Below are 21,043 nucleotides of genomic sequence, written 5' to 3' on the forward strand. Positions count from 1 at the left end.
AAGTGCTTTCATCAAGATCCCTTAGATGTTATAACTTGATGGCTGATAAAGTCTTCCTCTGTCTTCATTTCTATGAATTCACAGGACAATGTATGTTATGACATTAAGATATGTGATCCATTAAAAGACAACAGTATCGAACTGGGACACCTGTATGAAAAAAGGCCCAACCAATCAACTGCACTGAGCCTAAGAACCAGGTGCTGGGTGTCAGGAGCTTGAAAGATATAATGTTCCCTCACTACCTGGAACTCTAAGAGAATATACAATTCCGTTGTTAGTCTGTAATTTTCAGAAATGAGACTATAAAAGTTATATCCTTCCTCCTCACCTATGTATTTCCAAGCCACACACAAACTGAAAATTATTCCATATCTCACAGAAACGTTTTTGGGTGCTTTGTTTCTTTCTTTCTTTGCTTCCTTTTCAGTTGTGTCTGGTTCTTTCATGGATCCCCAGGGAATCCACCCTTTGCTCTGGTTCCTGTGGGACCCTCACCCCTTATTCTCAAAGGGGCAAGAAGAAACTGCCTAGCAGAATGTTTTCCCAGGAAGATAGTGGCCTTCCCCTCTTCCACCCAGGAGATTCCAAGCAAAGGTCACTTAGCTCAGCCCAGCCAACCACTTGGTACAGGCTGATAAAGATGGCCTTACTCTAAAAACAAGGAAAAAGCTGACTTAACAGAATGGAAGGGAGAAAAAGTCCTTGTACCCGTGCCAAAGCATCTCCAAAGATTCTCTTTGTAGTTATGCCTTTAAAAGTTTACCCCACAGAGGAGATATAACTCCTCTCTACCTTGTTGTAACTGGGATGGAGATGAGTTCCAAATATGTTTGTGTTATGCTAATTAAACCTTGCTTATTACAGTCTGGGCCTATCTGATGGTCTCTCTCTGGGGATCGTAATCTGGGCACAACAGTTCCTAGCCATCCAGATGTCAGGCTTGGGCTCCCTTTTATGGCATGTTTTTTTTAACATGGGTTTAACAAATGGGTTCAAGTTCTCTGAGCCAAACATTGAAGGTTCTGCTCAGGAAGTCCTGACAAACCCTCCCCCAAACACAGCTCACTGAATGTTTTACACCACTGATGATTCATTTCCGTGGTCAAATGGTTTCTGTTTCTCATAACTTCACCCACTGCAAAAGTTACAGTGCAATTCAGCATTTGCTCACTTGTGAAAATCCAGAAAGCCTCACAAGATTGCAGGAGGATAGCACGAACAAGAGGCAGAGCCCTTCCACCCAAACCAAGCAGCAAGAACGGGTAAGAAGGGGCACTTGATCTTGCTAGGCCTTGGGATTTCTGCTCTGGAACATGGGATCATCAGCCTGGACAGGAATGAGATATCATTTTTTTTTTTTTTAGAACTAGTATGCCTAGAAAAGTCTGCTCCTGGGCATGGCTGTGGCATAGTAGCAGATGATCCTGGGTGGATTATCAGGGCAGCCAGTCTCTAAGGGCCACCACTAAACTTATTTTGAATTAGGGACCAGATGACATGTGGCTGAAACAGGGCAGGGTATGTATTGGGATTGTTTTTCTCATTGTTCACCTGTCTCTGCTGACAGGGACACAGTTAAATACCTATGGTGAGTGATGGAGCAGAGCTGCTTCTGAAAGGGCTGCCTGTGGCTGATTTTCATGAGGGGAAACAGAATGAGATGCAGGATAAATAGCCACCGCCTTGGAGAAGGATAAAGGGAGGAAATGCTATGTTGGTGTGAGAACACAAAGGGCATAAGAGATACGGTCTGTTCTAGAGCTTACTATGAGTAATTGATGATCCCATAACACAAATCCAGCTTACCACACACACACAATGTTTCAACTTGACAAGTTTCTTGAAGTTTCTGTAGAAACAGAATAAAGAAAGTCATAGATCAAGGTACTTTTAAGATGTATTCGTAACAACATGGGCAGACAGATTATGGCAATATGGGGGAGTTTCATATAGGCCTTTTGATGCAAGAAATGGCTATGGAGGCAGCTAAAGATAGCCCAAGAAAATCTGGCTCCAGACATTACAACATTCCAGCTCTCTACAAACACACAAATTCTAATTAGTCAGCTATCTTTGTAGGGTTGTTGACCCAGTTGTGACTGTTTTCTGGGAGGGTCAGGTCACAGCTGAAATCCAAAGTGAAAGATGAAGGATAGGCAATTGCCATCACACATCTGATCTTGGATGCCAAGTGAATTTCCTCCTTGATTCAGAAGATTGGTTCATTCCTCATGTCCTTGTACTTCTTAACCCTCCCTGCAGGATCAGCCAGCTCCTAGCCTCTGATTCCCAGTGTTTTTCTTCCTTCCCTTTCCATTTCTCCTTTCTCTACCAAATTAAAAACAAAACAGAAAACCTAAGGAGAATGGCAGAAAGTTATTATTTGAACTACCAGCTCCATACCGGCTTTCTTGTTCTTTATACCACTGTTGCTTTCTGCAATAACCAGCATTTGCATAGTTGGGTTTAGTCTCATTTGCTGTGAGTCTAATCCCTGCTTTTATTCATTACTCATTCACAGCTAATAAAACTTTCATTTCAAGGCACAGTTCACACTCTTTGGAAGAGTCACTATCACATATTTCCATAAATTTTGCAAAAACCACATTATGTTGGTTCTGTTGCTGAAATGACAATGTTATTAAATCTGTGCATAGACACTCATGGCCATGACATGAGAATAACTACTAGGTTAGATAGAGTGAATACTGATGTGGGCTTCCCCTCTGTATGCTGTGAATACCATTGGTTAATAAAGAAACTGTCTTGGCCTGTGATAGGGCAAAAGAATAGAGCTAGGCAGGGAAAACTAAACTGAATTCTGGGAGAAAAAAGGTTGAGTTAGAGAGAAGCCATGTAGCCCTGCTGTAGACAGACACTGGAACTTTAGCAGGTAAGCCTCAGCCAAGTGGCGATGCACAGATTAATAGAAATGGGTTAAATTAAGATATAAGTGTTAGCCAATAAGAATATATAGCTAACTGGCCAAGCAGTGATTTAATTAATACAGTTTCTGTGTGATTATTTTGGGTCAGAGCTGCTGGGCAGCCGGGAAACAAACAAGGGGCCTCTTTCCAAGAGAATACGTTTTATAATCTCTAGAAATTCTGGGCAAAACATGGTATAAGTACTAATACATAGAATTAATACATTTTATAATATTTAGGAACTATTGTATGGGCATGCATCGAACAATGAAGCATTAATGCCATGGGTCTAGATTCATTATAATGGTAAACTAATCAATAAATGAATATTTGATTGATCATATAAGCTGCAATATAAAAAACAATTTCTTTAAATCTGATTTAATTTTCTACTGATGTTTAGTAGAAAATCTTTAATTAGGAAATTTTTCATTGAAAAAAACAGAATATTTGCATTGTGAGCAGTAGAATTCGTCACTGTCACCTTATAAATGAAATTCTTCAATAATACCTTAAACTTCTTAGGTTATACAGGTCCTCCTTCACCTATGTCTCTGATGCACACAACACTGTTGCCATTTTTGAGAGCTTCATAACTCTACCTTCAAGGAGAAAGAAAAAAATTCTAATTTATCTTACCTCTTACTCTCTAGACAGGGAACAAGACTGCATAATGGCGTCAGAGGTCCACATGTCAGGCCCTGTGTGCCTCATTAAGAATGTGAAAGGGCAACTGGTAGCCAACCAGGAGGCTCTGCAGATCCTGTCTGCCAACGAGCAGCAAGTGGTAGTGGTGGCCATCGTGGGTTTGTACCGCACAGGCAAATCCTACTTGATGAACAAGCTGGCTGGGAAGAACACAGGTGAGTGCCTCCAACACAGCTGTGCTGGGTCCATGTCCACTCATATTGTCTGCTTCCTGCAGGAGAGTGTAAAGAATTTAATTTTCCAGTCACAGTTGAATGCTGGTATCCTTTTTGTTGTCTATGTCTGTTTGCTTTTGTTTTTGAGACAACATTCTGCTATATAGCACAAGCAGGCCTTTAGCTCAGCATATAGTCCAAGCTAACCCTGAACTCATGATCTTCTTGCGTTGGCCTCCTGGGAGCTGATTACTGGACTGCACCTTACCTCTAACTCCTAGTTTCCCTTCTAAAAGTACAACTAGCTCATTTCCTAGAAGCAAAAAGGCAGTAATAAAGATAATTTAATTTATGAGTTAATAAACTTAAAGTATTACTTAAATGGTAGTGTAATAACAGCAAGTTTCTACTGATCTTTAAGGTTAAAGGCTATCTTCAAAAGGCAAGATTCTGTCCCACCTGGTCCCACAGTCATGCAGTCCCAAAGAAACACACAGTGGCTTGTAATAATTACAAACTGTTTGGCCTATTAGTTCAGGTTTATTATTAACTAGTTCTTACAACTTAAATTAACCCATAATTCTTATCTATGTTTAACCATGCAGCTTGGTACCTTTTTCCTTTCAGGCAGTCTTATCTTGCTTCCTCTGCATCTGGCTGGTGACTGTTTCTCTGGCTTTCATCTTCCCAGAGTTCTCCTACTCTGGTCACCCCACCTATGCTTCCTGCCTGGCTACTGGCCAATTAGCATTTTATTAAAACAATATGAGTGAAAATCTTTAAAGTGTACAAGGGTACAAGAGGATTGTCCTACAACATTTCCCCCTTTTTTCTTTTCCAAACAAGAACCATCAATCTAATCTCCTTTCTTTAGCTTTTTTTTCTGATAATTTTCTGTAACAACTTGTAACCAACACTCTAAACAACGACAAACATCCATAATCCATTTTGGGGCATGTGGGTGTCATTTTTCTAGACTACTTCCTCCTAATTGGAGTCACTGATGATCTTTGGGGGATCCAAAGAAAATTTGGGATTATGGCCAAATCTTTACTGAAGTATTCTGTGAGGCTGGATCACCTCAAACAGTCACCTTGAAGCTGTTCTGGATGTAGAACTCAGAGCAAACTGCAACAGATGTGCTCTGAATAAATGGATCACCTGGGCCATCTGCTACTCTTAGAGATTCTTCAGTGGGTCTTCCTAAATCAAACCTTATTTTCCTTAACTCAGAATGAATCCACAGGCTCTAATTTCCTGTGGAAACTAAAGCAAACTTCTTCTCCAAAGTAACATATCTTTTGACCTAAATTTTGAATCAATTCATTTTCAAAATATATAGGTTGGATTAATGCAGCAGCATTTATAAGCAAATATCTTTCAGCAGATGTCGCCCCTTCCTCATCAACCAAACAATTCAAGGAAAACACAATAACATACAGTATCCTGACTTTCTGTGTATTTTCCACTATTGTGTGACTGTTTTTACTATATTTATTTTATTTTTACTTTTTTTTTGAGACAGGATTTCTCTGTATATCTTTGGATGTATTGGAACTCCCTCTATTGGCCAGACCGGCCTTGATCTCACAGAGATCTTTCTGCCACTAACTCCCCAGTGCTAGATTAAAAATGTGTGCCACCACACCTGGCTATCGATTTATTTTTAAAAAGACTTTCTATATCCTTTTTTCTCTCCAAAGCCTACACATATATATTTTAAATACACTGCAAACTATTTAGAGGGTATTGTTTGGAGGGTCTGAATCTTTAATTTGCTAAGTACCATGAGTAGGATTAAAGCCACTGCTTTGGTGGCTGGATCTGTCCCACTCTTTGGCTGTCTGAGAGTCTAGCTTCATGACAGAGGTACTGTCAGGAGCCATGCTTGTTGCCACAACTCTGTGGAGTTTTCAGGCCCATGCTACCACAAAGAAGCATGCCACTGGTTGCTCTTAAACACCATTTAAGTGTTTAGTAACAGGGCCTTTAAAGGAGCAGCCATACAGTTTTTGCTGTTAACATTGAGTCAGGAAGTCTCTCTTAAAGGGTCCGTGCTTCTGCTTGCTGCCAGCAAGCAAGAGCCTACTGGAGTAAAGATGGTTACCAAGAAGTTGTGCTTGACTCTTTTCTTGTCTGTCTAGAATCATTTATTTTTGCTTTCTCAGGCTTTATGTGGAATTTCTTGTCAAACATTTGGGCACCATTTGTACATGGAAGTTTCTGTCCTGCCTGGTCTCACAGCACTTCAGTCACAAAGAAACACATAGAGGCTTATATTAATTACAAACTCTTTAGCCTATTAGTTCAGGCTTATTATTAACTAGTTGTTACAATTTAAATTAATCCATAATTCTTATCTATGTTTAGCCATACAGCTTTGGACCTTTTCTCAGTAAAACATTCTCATCTTGTTTCCTCTGCATCTGACTTGCAACTGAGTCTCAGTCTTTTCCAGAATTCTCCCAGTCTGGTTGCCCCACCTATACTTCCTACCTGGCTAATTGACATTTTATTAAACCAATATGAGTGACAAATCTTTACAGTATACAAGAGTATTATCCCACAGCACTATCTATATTATATGTACTGACTTTTTCATTATTGTAAGTTATATAAGATTCATCTTTATAATTTTTAAGTATTTACTTCTGAAGCATTAAACAAATTTGCATCTATTTTCAGCATCCTTCTTTACAAGTAGCTCATTGACCATCCTATACCATATACTACATGCTATATCTATGAATTTGACTGTCCTAGGAATGCACATTCAGAAAAAAACTGGGGGATTTTTCAACTGGTTCTTTCACGTACCATGGTACCTTTAAGATTTGTCACTGTAAGAAAAGTGTTCCAAAATCCTATTCCTTCTGGTGGTTCAGTGATTAAGTATGTTTAAAATCGCTAATCTGTTTGCCTGTAGACAAGACAGCTGGGTACTCTGAATGATGCTGATATAAAGACAGCTATTGAGACACCTGTATTAGTGCAGATTTTCAGGTTTTCTTGGTTGTATTAGTCTTATCACAGATAAAATGCCTGATGAAACAATGTAAGGAAGAAGGATTTAGTTTGCTCAGTACAGGGGATATCATTTCATCATGGCAGGGGAGACAGGACTATGTGGCGTAGTGGCATTTCAGTTGCATTTTTGTAGTAATGAGCAGCGGGCTGTGTCCCTGGCGCCCTGCTGTCCGCACAGCTAGCTTTACCAGAAATAATTACACTGAAACTGTATTCTTTTAAACACTGCTTGGCCCATTAGCTCTAGCCTCTTACTGGCTAGCTCTCACATCTAGATTAACCCATTTCTAATATTCTGTGTAGCACCACAAGCTGGCTTACCAGGAAAGATCTTAACCTGCATCTGTCTGGAGTGGGAGAATCATGGCGACTCCTGACTAGGCTTCTTTCTCCCAGCATTCTGTTCTGTCTACTCCGCCTACCTAATTTTCTGTCCTATTAAAGGGCTAAGGCAGTTTCTTTATTTAACCAATGAAATCAACACAAAACAGAAGACTCCCACATCACATTTTAATAGATAAAGCTTGACTGAAAATCTGAGAGGAAAACAGTCCCACTGGTCAGCCTTACAGACCAGGTAATGGTAACACACACCTTTAATCCCAGTAACCACATTAATTTGCCATAGAAACCTGGCAATGCATGACTTTAATCTCAGTGGTGCACGCTTTTAATCCCAGCCCTAGAGAGAATTATAAAATGAGAGGGAACAACACTCAGTCACAGTCTCATTCTGAGATTTCTGGAGCCAGAATTGCCATTTTGGACTTAGGTTGAGGTAAGAGCTATTTTGCTTTTCTGACAATATCAGTTTTCTGAGATTTTATTGATCATGCATCATTTGGCAGCCAACATGAGGCTTTAATTTTGGGAAGGGAACAAGAAAGGGAGGAGGTAAGGGGAGAGAATGACTTCTCGAGAAAGGCACAGCAGAGAAGGGGAAACATCTTACTGGGACCAAATGTCCCCAAATGGTTCCACAGAACCTGGACAGTGTTCATGCAACCAGATACTCCAGGACATGGCCAGAACCCCAGTTTTTTCAGGTCCCACTAAGATCCCAATGCCCACATGTCCGCAGTTAGCAGTCTTAAGAACCTGGTGCCCTCATTTTCCACCCCACTTGCCATCCTTATCTCAATTTTTATTATAGACAAATAAAAGGGAAGAATGAAGCAGGATTATTAAAAGCTCAGAGAAATTGGGGTTCAACCTGAAGATCTGAAAAGTAAAGCCAGTCACTGGCTCTTACCTCTACTTCAATCTAAAATGGAGATCCTGCCTCCAGGAGTCTCACAGTGGGACTGTGTTGGAGAGTTGTTTCCTCCCATTTTATAATCTTTCCTAGTTGTGGGATTAAAGGCATGCACTGCCCCGTTTCTACAGCAACTAGTGTGGCTAATAGGATTAAAGGTGTGTGTTACTACTGCCTGGCTGTAAGGTTAGCCACTGGGTCTGTTTGACTCTCCCAATCATTAGGCAAGCTTTATTCATTAAAGTACAATTGAAATGCCACTATAATGTATAGTGGTAGGAGTTTGTGCTTTGTCCATATCATGGCTGACCGGGAAGCAGAGAGCAGAGGGCCAATGTTATAACATTCGAAGGCCTGCCCTCTGGTAGCCAGGTCCTACCTCCTAATGCTTTCATATGTCCCAACACAGTGCCACTAACTGGGGACCAAGTATTCAGATGCATGGTCCTATGAAGAACATTTACATTCAAACCATATTATTTTGCCTTGGCCCCCAAAGGCAGTTAGATCAACTACAAAAGTCCACACAATCTTATACTTCTAACAGCATATGAAAGTCTAGCAGCTCATCTGAGACTCAAAGCAACCTGTAATATACAGAATAAGCATCCCCATTTCCAGTGTTCAGGGGAACAGGAAGGACAGAATACATCATAGCAAGACTGAACCCAGAAGGGCAAACACCTAACCCTGTCTTTCCATATGCAGCATATAGGGCATATGGTGGCCTTTTCTAGAGAACATCAGCTTGCAGACCCTGGCTCTAGGGTCCTGCTATTTATAGGATACAAAGGTTTTATCTAGCTAGGTCCACTCATTGACTCCAGCTTTCCTCAGTAAACATCCCACATTCCTGGCATCTCAAACTTCCTGGGGTCTCCATTGTTACCTCAGCTTTACCCCCACCACTTCACACATAGCACTGCATGAGAGTGTCTGACCCTGCTACATGTTTTCTGTGGAACATTAGTGAATGTTTGGAGGTCTTGTGACTTGCATTATGCATATCTGAAAACTTATTTCTGTTACATCTCTAACTATGAGATCAGCCCTAGCTTTGGCTTCAGCTAATTCTCCTGACTTGATTGAGCTGATTTTTCAAAAGATATTTATTTCAATTTTATGGCTATGAGTATTTTGTCTGAGTGTCATGTACATGCCTGGTATTCACAGATGTTATAAGGGACATAAACTCCCTGAAACTGGAGTTATAGACAGGTTTGAGCTGTTGTGTAGACTCTGAGAACCAAACTGTTGTCCTCTGCAAGAACAGTAGGCACACTTAATCAATAAGTTATGTTTTTCTTTGATTATGCTAATTTTGTAATCACTTCCAGGAAGCCCTTTTTCCTACACATCTAATCTCTTTTCCTCTCTGCTTTCCAGGCTTCTCTCTGGGCTCCACAGTGCAGTCTCACACCAAGGGGATCTGGATGTGGTGTGTGCCTCATCCCCAGAAGGCAGACACCACCTTAGTTCTGCTTGACACAGAGGGCTTGGGTGATGTTGAAAAAGTAAGAATTGGGGGCACAGACTGCAATTCATCCCCTAATTTCTGAATATTCTTCATTGTTCTCTATGTTGCCTTAAAAGTGGTATGTATGCATGTATGTATGTATTGTGTATGAGCATGTGCCTGTGTGTATGTTACATACTCCCCAGTATATGTTCTACGTGACATATGTGTAGATTAGAGTAAAACGTGGGGTCAGTTCTCTTTTCCACCATGTGACTTCTAGAGATTGAACCCAGGCTCTAAGGTTGGGCAGTAAGCCTTTTTACCCACCAAGCCTTCTCATTGGAACTGTGATTTTAAAATAAGAGTTTAAACTAAATAATAGCATACTTTTCACATTTATTACATAACATGTGCTATGTTTAACCAAAAAATAAGGGTACTTGCCCCAAGACTGAGTCATAGACCAGCAGGATGGTAGTCTGCAGTACTGAAACACTATCAGAATAAGCAGCACCAGTGAGAATCATCACAAGTACAATTGCAAACCAAAAGAGCGTTCACTCTGCAGGTGCTGTGGATGGCATCTGTTAGTTAATTGCTGTTTCTTTTGTTTAGTTTTGCACCTTGTATAGGTCACAAAGGTGTTTTGTTTCCTAGGTTAAAAATCCCCTCTGAGTATGCTTTACCACTTCTGATCTGGAAAGTGACATAAGAACAAAACATAATCCTTGCCCATATGTGTTCGTACTTCCAGGGTGACAACCAGAGCGACTGCTGGATCTTTGCCCTGGCTATACTTCTCAGTAGCACCTTTGTGTACAACAGCATGAGAGCCATCGACCAGCAGGCCATCGACCAGCTGCAGTATCCTTTCTGAGGGCCAGAACAGCACCAGAACACGTGGAGTGGCCTAGCCTCCTAAACCAGCTCCATGACTCTGACTGTTGGTTAATGAACTCTAAAACAAACAAACAAAAAACCTCACATATATGTAGCTACAGCGTCCACATTGATGTTAGGAACAAGGCAAATGAAGGTTTGGTGCTAGGGTCACCTGGAGCTGTGGTTGGTGCTCTGGTTGTTTCCGGGGTTTTCCTTAATTATCTGTTCAGCTATGTGACAGAGCTGACAGACAGAATCAGAACAAGATCCTCATCTGGCCAGGATGAGGTGGATGCCTCAGATGAGTTTGTGAGCTTCTTCCCGGATTTCGTGTGGGCTGTGAGGGACTTCTCTCTTGAGCTGAAATTAAATGAAAAACCCATCTCTGCAGATGAATACCTAGAGAATAGCCTGGAAGTTAAAGATGGTAAGAGACTTTCAACTGCTGAATGAGAATGCTAATTAAACCCCTGATAATTCAGATGTTTCTATCTATAATTTGCTTACACCTGCAGCTTCTATTTCTCCTAACTAGTACTCCTAAAGATTAGCACTTAATACATGATTTAATATATTGACTTCAATATTTTCTTTCTTGTACAAAAAATTTGTCTTGCACCTTTGCCTCTATAGTGATTAATTTGATTTCTTGCCTTCTGAGTTGATTTTATATTGAAGCAGAGAATATGGTACATATGAAGACATATTAGAGAAAGGTGGGGCAAGTGTTACCAATATCCTAGTCCAACAGTTGGTACAGTGTGGCCCCACACAGCTGGTGTTCTTACAGGAGTCTTTAGAAATGAAATGATGCTGTACTTGAGGGTTTACATATTGTCAAATTACACAGTATATCTACAGTAAGTAAAGTGAATATTTAGGATGAAGCCCATTTCCCTGAGACGTCTAACAGAGCATTCAGCCTTTCCTAGACTGAAAATCTTTAAAGCAAATATCACCCCTACTTTTCTGGGTTTTTTATTTGTGTTTTCAGGGTCTCACCTTCTGACTCAGGTTGGCCTAACTTAAAATCCTCCTTCCTGAGCTTCTAGCAAGCTAGGATTACAAAACCTCACATGATCAAATTTTAAAATGTATGCTCACTTTGCATGTGATGGCTGAAAATTCTGTTTTTGCTCTATCTAGGTACTGGCCAAAGAGATAAAGAAAAAGAATTAAATATGCCTAGGCTCTGTATCCACAAGTTCTTCCCAAAGAAGAAATGCTTTGTCTTTGAGAGGCCAGCACACGGGAAAAAGCTTGGCCAGCTGCAATCACTACAGGATCATGACCTGGACTCTGATTTTGTGGAACAGCTGGCAGATTTCTGTTCCTACGTGTTCAGCTGTTCCAAGGTTAAAAGGCTTCCAGGAGGCATCAAGGTCAATGGACCACGTGAGTCCCTTCCCAGTCTTTTCGCTAACTGTTTAGGCCAGAGCATCATGTGATAGCAATGACCAACTTCAGCCTTGAAGAAATGTAGACCCATACCACTGTAGTGTGAAGCTGTAGATGGTTCCACAATTTATAATATTTATAATGTATTTTGTCTATCACTTTTTTTTGGATAAAGAGAAAAGAGACAAAAACAACACCTTTTAAATTACTCTAGAAAACTGTACCTGCAATCACTAGACAGCAAATAAACAAGTATGACCTTTAAATTTTGATGTGAGTTCAATAAAATCCACACAGAACATGTCATTATCACATTAGCACATACAAAAAGTTTTCTTGGGCAAAGCAAACTATTCTAATCAACCTGATGGGGAATTTCTGACTGAGTGTGTGTTTTATTACAAAAGTGGAGTGAAATGCTTACTGTGGACAGGGATGGTGACAGACAAAAATGGGGGAGGTGTGGAGCCCATTCTCATGACACAAACATTCCATAGACACGGGTCCATGCAATCTCCATCCAGTCTTCTTAGCCTTTGGGGTCTCACACATCTCAGGAGAGGATCTTGCGTAAGAGGAAGGTCTAATTTTTTTCAAAGTGAGGTAGAGGCTGAGATGTTTCTGTCTGTCATTCCTCCAATTGATACTGACAACACTGATACTTTAAGGCACCAATGATTGTCATATCCAGAATTACACAGAGTAGTGTTTCCCTCGTCCATCTCTAGCAAATATTGTCACCTGTTTCCTGGTTGTAGGACTAGAGAGCTTGGTGACAACCTATATCAACACCATCAACAGTGGAGGTTTGCCTTGCCTGGAGAATGCTGTTCTGGCTTTGGTCCAGACAGAGAATGAAGCTGCAGTGCAAAAGGCCATTGCCTACTATGACCAGCAAATGAATGAGAAGTTGCAGCTGCCCACAGAGACCCTCCAGGAGCTGCTGGGCCTGCACAGGGCCAGTGAGAAAGAAGCCATCAAGATCTTCATGGAGAATTCCGTCAAAGACATTAATCAAGTGTTCCTAATGAAAGTAATGGTAATATTTCTCTTAAGTTTACCTGGAAGTAGATTTTGAAAGGCAACTTGCTGTGGGGAAACGAAAGCAGTGTTTGAGGCAGGCAGCTGCTATTAAATTTTAAAGAAGTAAGAGCTACTTTTCAGTAATCATGCCAAATATGACAAAATGGATTATCATAGACTCAAAACTTAAAATATCTGTCCTTTCAATATAAGCTAGTAGCATCTCTCCTTTACTAAGTACAGAGAAGTAATTAGTGTGTCTGATCAAGCTGCATGCTCAGTGCCCGTAGACTGATTCAATGCTCAATCCAGTGGCAAAGAAATTTTTTTTTTTATTTCATGGGGCATCTCTGGTCCAGTATGGAGAAAACAGTTTACCTCTAAAAGTGTAAATCTCTGCTTTGAACTTCACTGCCAAGAAGCAAGGGAGACATCAGTAAAGGCTGGCATCAGAGGAAGGATGTGGTTATAGTCAGTGCTTATAAGTTTTCCTTCAGTTGTTTGGGGTTTTGTGTTGGTTGTCGTCAGGCTTCTTACCCTTCTTAATGTTTTTCTTTTCATTTTTACATCAAAGACCAGATTAGAAGCAAAGCTAGAAGAATTCTTTAAGAAGAATGCACAGGTGTCCTCAGACCACTGCTCGGCTCTGCTTCAGGGTATTTTCAGTCCTCTAGAAGAAGACTTGAAGCACGGGATTTATTTTAAACCAGGGGGATACTTTATTTTTATGTGGAAGATACGGGAGTTGAAGAAAAAGTACTATGAGGAACCTAGGAAGGGGGTTCAGGTAAACAAGGTTACATGTGTTCTAGGAAGCTTCTGACCTTCTTCACAGTACAGTATGACCCTAAGCATCTCTGTGAGAGGATATTACTGTCTGTATTCCAGGCATTTGCTCCTTCAACATCACATACGTGAAGGCTGTCACACTTGATGTGTCCTGCTTACTCATCAGAGACAGTGCAATCACTCAACACTTGAGTTCACACTGGACAATCACATTAACCACCAATGTGACTGTGTTTAAGCTGGACTCTTTGTGTTGAAAGGACCCAAGATAGCCCCTTTAATTCCGAAGTTAGGCTAGGCATCACTATAGTAAAGGGAGGATATGAAGATAGGCACAAAAGCTTTCATTCATTCCTGCTGTTAACTTCATGTTTTCTGAACTTGAAGGCTGAAGAAGTTCTGCAGAAATTTTTGCAGTCAAAGGAAGAAGTGAGTGATGCAGTTCTACAGACAGACCAGACTCTGACAAAAAAGGAAAAGGAGACTGAAGGTAAGGCACAACTTAATGGACTACATGCCCTCAAAAGCTGTGGAATGTTTAGATTATTTTTAAAACCGGGACCTCCAAGAAAACTTAAAGGACAAAGCTGTGTCTCGATGGCTAGTATCAGACATGGTAGTACTATGACGTCAGCAGTAACAATGGAGCAGGTGAGGAAGAGAGCATCACATGCTGCATTTACATATTCCTTCTTGATTGCCTTCCCAGTGGAGCGTGTGAGAGCTGAAGCCACCTGGGCTATAGCAAGAATGCAGGAGGAAATGCAACAGGAGACTAAGCAGTTGCTGCAACAGAAAAAGAGTCACGAGAAACATATAAAAGTGTTGACTGAGAAGATGGAGGAGGCCCAGGCCCAGTTGAGGGAGGAGCAGAGAGCATGTCAGAAGATATCTTGGGTATTTAAATTTTACCAACTTCAATGTTCTCTTCATTTAGAAAATATTTTAAAATGTGTGTGTATGTAGGTAGGTATGTATGTATAAATTTGCACATGTGCATGTAGTTAGTAGCTGTAAAGTCCCAAAGGGGGAGTCAGATTCCCTGGACCTGGAGATATATGTGTTTATGAGGCACCTAACTTCAATGTTTGGAACTGATTTCCAGTCTGTACTACACTCTGCCACTGAGCCATCTAAGTTTCCTGTTCTCTCCATTTCTGTTCATCAAGAAATATAATGAAGCCTAAAGGCTGACCAAGCCTGATCCCATCTGCTGTTAATTCCTAAATATCTGCTTGATAGTCTGTAGCCCATATCTGGTAATTAAGTGATCGATGACTAATGACATCACACTAAGTCATTTAGTAATATATATGCTATATTTTCTCAGCTATGTTCTTTGTTTTATATTTTTATTTATTTCTTAAGACTTAATGAACCAAGAACTATATTCCTATTACATAGACGAAAGAAACACAGGTTCACTTAAAATTAAATATACTATCTTAGTACTTAGGAAGTAGAGACAGAAGGATCAAAAAGTCAAATCATCCTCAGCTCTATAGGGATTCAAAATCCACTAGGACAATAGCTCCTGTCACAAAAATATCACTATATATGAACACATACAATAGATTAAGCTGTTTTTTCCCATAGTGGTATCCACAACGGTAGTTTTCTGTCTCACCTGGTATGAGTTTGTTCTTAAGAGAGTGCTTATGAGGAGAGGAACTATTTTACTCTCCAACTATGTAACAGTCTATCTGTCACTCTGTTTTCCTATACTCTGCTTTCAATTTGTGTTCAGTTGGGAGTTAGATGAGGAAATTCATTATCTTCAGTCTGGGGCTCTCATTTTCTTACCTGTCATCTGTCACCCTGCTACCAAGTCTTAGAAGCTTACACTAAATTTCTCCTTCCCACCCCTTCTCTTCTCTCTCTCTTCTCTCTCTCTCTCTCTCTCTCTCTCTCTCTCTCTCTCTCTCTCTCTCTATACACCTGTGTGTATATGTCAGTGCTTGTTCATCTATGCACATGGATGTGAAGGCCAGAGATTTACTTTCAATTTCCTCCATCACCCTCCGCAGTATTTTAGACAGGGTTTCTTACTGAACCTCAAGATCACTGATAAAGCTACTGGCATCGTTAGCTACTGGCTGCTGAGTTTTAAGGATCTGCCAATATCTGCCTTACAGGTCTGGTATTGCAAAAGAGTGGGGTATCTAGTTCTTACCTTGGATTCTAGCAGGCATGTTTCTGATTCAGCCATATCCTTACCTTCTACTCCTGGTTAAATTTCTTAGATTAAGATGCAGGGCCTTAGTTAGATATTCAGAATTCATTTCTGTACTTCATGTTTACCTAAGGGGTGAGTATGGGTATGCATTAAGTCTAATGATGCAATTTGAAGACAAACTCATGATTAAGATTACCTACAGAGGTTATAAACAACTGATGAGGGAAAAAAAATCAATGCTGGTAGCTTAGGTTCATCAATAGAACTATTTCTTAGTTAAAGGAGTCCTAAGAAAAGTGACTACAGCTACCCAAGAAAAAGATTAATTTGAGAAGGAGGCTAAAAATTCCAAAAAGGAAAAGCAAAAGCAAACCTCTGAACATTTAAATTTACTCACAAATAATAAAAGATTATAATTCAAGAAAAAATAAGTTTGAGAAAAAATTAAGAAATTAATAATAAAAATTATGATGAAAACTGCATAGAACATAAGGATCAACCCAGTACAATATTCATTGTCTCTGTCACTTTTTAGGAATATGCAGAACTACAGGAGGAGAATAAAAGAAGGAGAAAGTTTTTGGGATGTTTGTTATGCTAAAGGCCTAAAGAGTAATGCTATCCTGCCATTCAAAGCAGAACTGAAAAGGGTGTAGAATTTGGAACAAGAGTGACTCTACATGGAACACAAATTAAAAATATGCAAAGATGTTCAGTGCAATCATTGAAATCATGTTCATCTTCATATAAGATTGGGTACCAAAGATGTCATTGATGTCTTTATCACAAAATAGGTACCAACAACACCACTTAAAAGAGAGGCCCCTGTCCAGATGATCTCAAGACACTTATTATATTATTAAGTATTGGTTCATAATTAGGAATCCAGTTGTCCAAGGTTGTGATAGGTCTAAAGGACAGGGATAACCAACCTTATTTTCCACAATGTAAAGTTTTCCATTGTATGAAATATCAAAATACTCAACCTTTCAGCAGTGGAATTATTTGTGGACACTGATGATGGATAACCCTATGAACACACTCCATTATAAATCAAGACACCTGCCTGGAGATGAGATATCCAAAGGAAGATGGAAGAATCCATAACCATGACAAGAAGCTGTTTTACAGGTCCATGGGCCAATGAAGGGAATGTTTCAGTACATGGAGACTGAAATTGTTACATTACTTTTCTAAGCTTTAATATTTAAAACTGATTGCATGCTAACATGATGTCAACAAAGCATAATGTAGACCTTAAGGATGACTTTAAATGATGATGGGTAATCTACAGTATCAAAGGTATTTTAATAGTTTATCTGTAACCATAAACTTACTCTACTCTTTTCCATTTTTTAGCAGTTATACCTGAAATCCTTTTGATTTTTCCACAAGCAGAATAAAGATTATTTTCCCATATTTTCGACCAACTCTTAGTATTAAGGCATATATATAAAATATATTCCAACTACCAGAAGTGCAAAGTAAGTGGTTAACAGTTTTTAAAAGGATCAAGAACTGTTGGGGGCTGTGACTCAGTGAATAAAATACTTGCTGTGCAAACATGAGCACAAAAATTCAGACCTTTTCTCCCATGTGTAACAAACCAGACATGGTGGCACACACCTGGAAGCCGAGCACTGAAGTTGGGGAAAGGCAGACAGAATGATCCTTGGGTTCTACTAGTCAGCCAGCCTAGTCAACAAATGGGCTCTGGGTTTACTGAGAGACCCCATTTCAAAAATAATAGGGAGAGCAACTGAGAACAGAGTCAGCACACTTTGCCTGCAGGACCATGAGAAATCAAGCTGGAATGCAACTAGACTCTCTTTTGCTGAATGGTTCTCATGGAAGCAAAAAGAAGTATGCAGGTTGCTGAGGAGAGCTGTCACCAACAGCCCTGCTGAGGTATGAGACTTCCCTCCTCCAGCTTCCAACATGCTAGGCAGGATGTGATCTCTGGAGTGGCTCACTGATTGTGAGTGCCTTCTGATTAGATCTAAGGCCAACTCCACCTGAATGCAAATCTGATACTGAAAGCCAGGGCAAAGACCATGACTAAAGGGAGTTGGGTCATGGGCCCTACTGGGGAAGCCACATATATTGATTTTTTAGGTGCATGTGATGTCCCTGAAAAAAATTTCCTTCTGAACATTTGTTGGTGTCATTATGGGCACAAGACTGAAAGTGAAAGCAGACAGGCTCAGCTCCTCAGAAACAGCCTGGATGTCAAGAAACCACATGACTTCTTGAATGGGTTACAGTCTGATTTGTGCAGTGTGTTATACATTAGGCTGCTGAAAGGTTTCTCCAAGTCCTGAGATTATGAATATCAGGTGTGGGATGTTTTATGCTAAACTGCATTTTACAAAATGAACTCAGTAGCAAGATCCACTGCACAGCAACAGAAATCAGAGTTCCCAGTAGAACAGAGGCAGGACCTTCAAGTTAGGAAAACAATGGATGCAATGTATGTAGGTGTTTTCTGAGAATAGATGCTGTGCGCACAGCACTGTCGGCAATGTGCAGGGCAGCAAGAAGACTCATTAGATCCAGTCTCTGCCCTAACAAGGTTTAATGCAATGGGTAAAATGGGCTCTTCAGAGGGTGGAAGAATAGAGGAAAGCAAAAAACCTAGACACTAGATAACTGATCAGCCTAAGATCACCAAGTAGAATATTTCAATCTCTTTTTTATTAAAACAATTGTTTTTTATTTTATATGCCAATCCCAGTTCCCCTCCCTTCCCTCATCCTGCCCTCCCAACCTTTCTTCCACACCATCACCCATCAGCTCCTCAGGGAAGTGAGACGGTAAGGCCTCAACATAGGGAGTCAATAAAGTCTGGCACATCATTTGAGGCAGGACCAATGCCCTCCCTGCTGTATCTAGACTGAGAAACGTATCCCACACCCCATAGAGAATGGGCTCCAAAAAGTCAGTTCATGCACTAGAGATAAATTCTGGTCCCATTGCCAGTGCCCCCACAAACTGCCAAAGCCACACAACTGTCACCCACATTCATAGGACCTAGTTTGCGCCTATGCAGGTTCCTCAGCTGTCAGTCTGGAGTCAGTGAGCTCTAACTAGCTCAGGTCAGCTGATGCTGTGGGCATCCCCATTATGGTCTTGACCACTTTGCCCATATCATTGCACTCCTCCCTCTCTTCAACTGGATTCCTGGAACTCTGTATAGTGCTAGCTGTGAATCTCTGCACCTGTTTCAATCAGATGAAAGTTCTCTGATGACAGTTAAGGTAGTCATTTATCTTATTACGGGGGAATGAAGATGGAAGTTACAAAATAATTCCACATGAGCTCAGAATTACATATAATAAAGGGTTATTTATTTAGGGGAAGAATCACAGATCACAGACCTCTGCACAAATGAGGGAAAAAAACCAAATCCAGAAGCCAGGAGAGAGAGCATGAGCATGCACTTTATATCAGCATTTATAGTATAAGAGGCCATGCCCACATGGGCTGGTATCTTAAAGGCTATTGGCTGAAGAAATTTGACAACACCTCCCCCTTTTGTTTAAATAAAAGAGTTCTAAGCCTAATATAAAATTACATATAATAAGAATGAATATCAAGTATAAAAATTAGAATTACAATCAGCATAAACAATCATAAACAATATTAAGCAAGGAACATGCTAAATGTTTCAATAATCATTCTTATCTAAGGAGTCTAAGTCTTGTATTAGAAAGGGCATGACTTAATCATAAGAGGAAAGTAACTATGACTATCTAATCTTCAACCCCCATCGAAGGCCTCTTAGGGCAATAATATCACTTGAGCAAGCAGGAAATACCATCAAGCAGCTTCCAAAATGTGCAACAGATAACAGAGACAAGTGGCTACCTGGGTAATCACCTGAAGTCTCATTTGCAATATTGAAGCAACCAACTTTGGCTAAGGCCTAGAGTAACTAACAGATAATTTTTAGAGACAGTAAAAATTTCAGAACCATCTTACCTTGTCTTGGCAAGGTTTAGCAGAAGTTTTTCCACTATTCTGCTTGTCCTGTCCAGACATTGTGCATTTTATCAGTAGTTAAGGCATGGGCAATTCTTTGCCCAAAGACCAGTTTTGCCACAAAGAAAACAAACTCCAAGTGGAGTGTCTTTGTTGCTCAACATTCTCTCAGAAATAGACCAGTGCTGCCAGTAGCAATTGTGTCTCACATCAACAGAACCCGAAGTTATTTAAATGCCATGTCCTACAGTTCTTTGAATTGGTTGAAGGTTACCTATATATGCAGAATACAATCTCTGTGTATCTAAAGAACCTGATTAGTCTACCTATAAGTACAACAAACATGAATGACTATTGGCCAATAATACTTAATACCTGTATAACTTAACAATATTTTAAAAAAAAACTGTGCAGTCAAATGCTCTACCTGAAATGACCCTATCCTATAGCAATACTGACGAATATCTTGCATATCATCATAGAACCTTCATCTGGTGATGGATGGAGATAGAGACAGAGACCCACACTGGAGCACTGGACTGAGCTCCCAAAGTCACAATGAGGAGCAGAAGGGGGGAGAACATGAGCAAAGAAGTCGGGACCACGAGGGGTGCACCCACCCATTGAGACAGTGGAGCTGATCTACTGGGAGCTCACCAAGGCCAGCTGGACTGTGACTGAAAAAGCATGGGATAAAACTGGACTCTCTGAACATGGTGAACAATGAGGGCTGATGAGAAGCCAAGGACAATGGCACGGGGCTTTGATCCTACTTAATGTGCTGGCTTTGTGGGAGCCTAGCCAGTTTGGATGTTCACCTTCCTAGATATGGACGGAGAGGGGAGGACCTAGGACTTACCACAGGGCAGGGAACCCTGACTGCTCTTTGGACTGGAGAGGGAGGGGGAGAGGAGTGAGAGGAGGGGGAGAAGGATGGGAGGAGGGGAGAAGGGTGGGAGGAGGGGGAGGGAAATGGGAGGCTGGGAGGAGGTGGAAACTTGTTTTTTTTTCTTCCTTTTCTCAATAAAAAAAATAAATAAAAAAAACTGTGCAGCAATTAAGGACAATGACCTCAAAATGCAAACAATGTACAAGTATCTTGATCAGAGGTAGAAGTGTGTAACACAATATTATAAATATATCCTAAAATTGTTTCAATATAGAAAATGTCTTAAACAGAGGTAGAAGCATGCATGCATACAATCTGACAAAATAACTTTGCATAGGTGTACAAATATTGTCAACAGAAATAGAAACATA

At 40.4% G+C, this 21,043-nt stretch overlaps 1 protein-coding gene across 3 annotated transcripts; it reads left to right on the top strand.

Annotated features, from left to right (window-relative positions):
- Window positions 1-1,146: 1,146 nt before the first annotated feature.
- On the top strand, window positions 1,147-20,307 carry LOC121446484 (guanylate-binding protein 1-like). Of its 3 annotated transcripts, none has more exons than XR_005974060.1 (12): window positions 1,147-1,265; window positions 3,584-3,793; window positions 9,462-9,589; window positions 10,289-10,398; window positions 10,647-10,843; window positions 11,563-11,811; window positions 12,573-12,853; window positions 13,412-13,624; window positions 14,014-14,116; window positions 14,336-14,523; window positions 16,338-17,710; window positions 20,266-20,307. XR_005974060.1 is itself a non-coding variant. In XM_041649146.1 (11 exons), exons 2-11 carry the CDS (start codon window positions 3,604-3,606, stop codon window positions 17,183-17,185), a joined length of 1,683 nt encoding a protein of 560 aa, XP_041505080.1. In that variant the 5' UTR covers window positions 1,147-1,265; window positions 3,584-3,603; the 3' UTR covers window positions 17,186-17,246. The 3 variants fall into 3 exon arrangements, 1 of the variants encoding a protein (XP_041505080.1); XR_005974061.1 differs by having other exon boundaries at window positions 12,573-12,847; XM_041649146.1 differs by lacking the exon at window positions 20,266-20,307 and having other exon boundaries at window positions 17,162-17,246.
- Window positions 20,308-21,043: the final 736 nt, after the last annotated feature.

Source organism: Microtus oregoni, unplaced genomic scaffold, assembly GCF_018167655.1.
Source record: "Microtus oregoni isolate MIOR12 unplaced genomic scaffold, Mior012 000000F_ref0000247, whole genome shotgun sequence".
NCBI lineage: Eukaryota > Metazoa > Chordata > Mammalia > Rodentia > Cricetidae > Microtus > Microtus oregoni.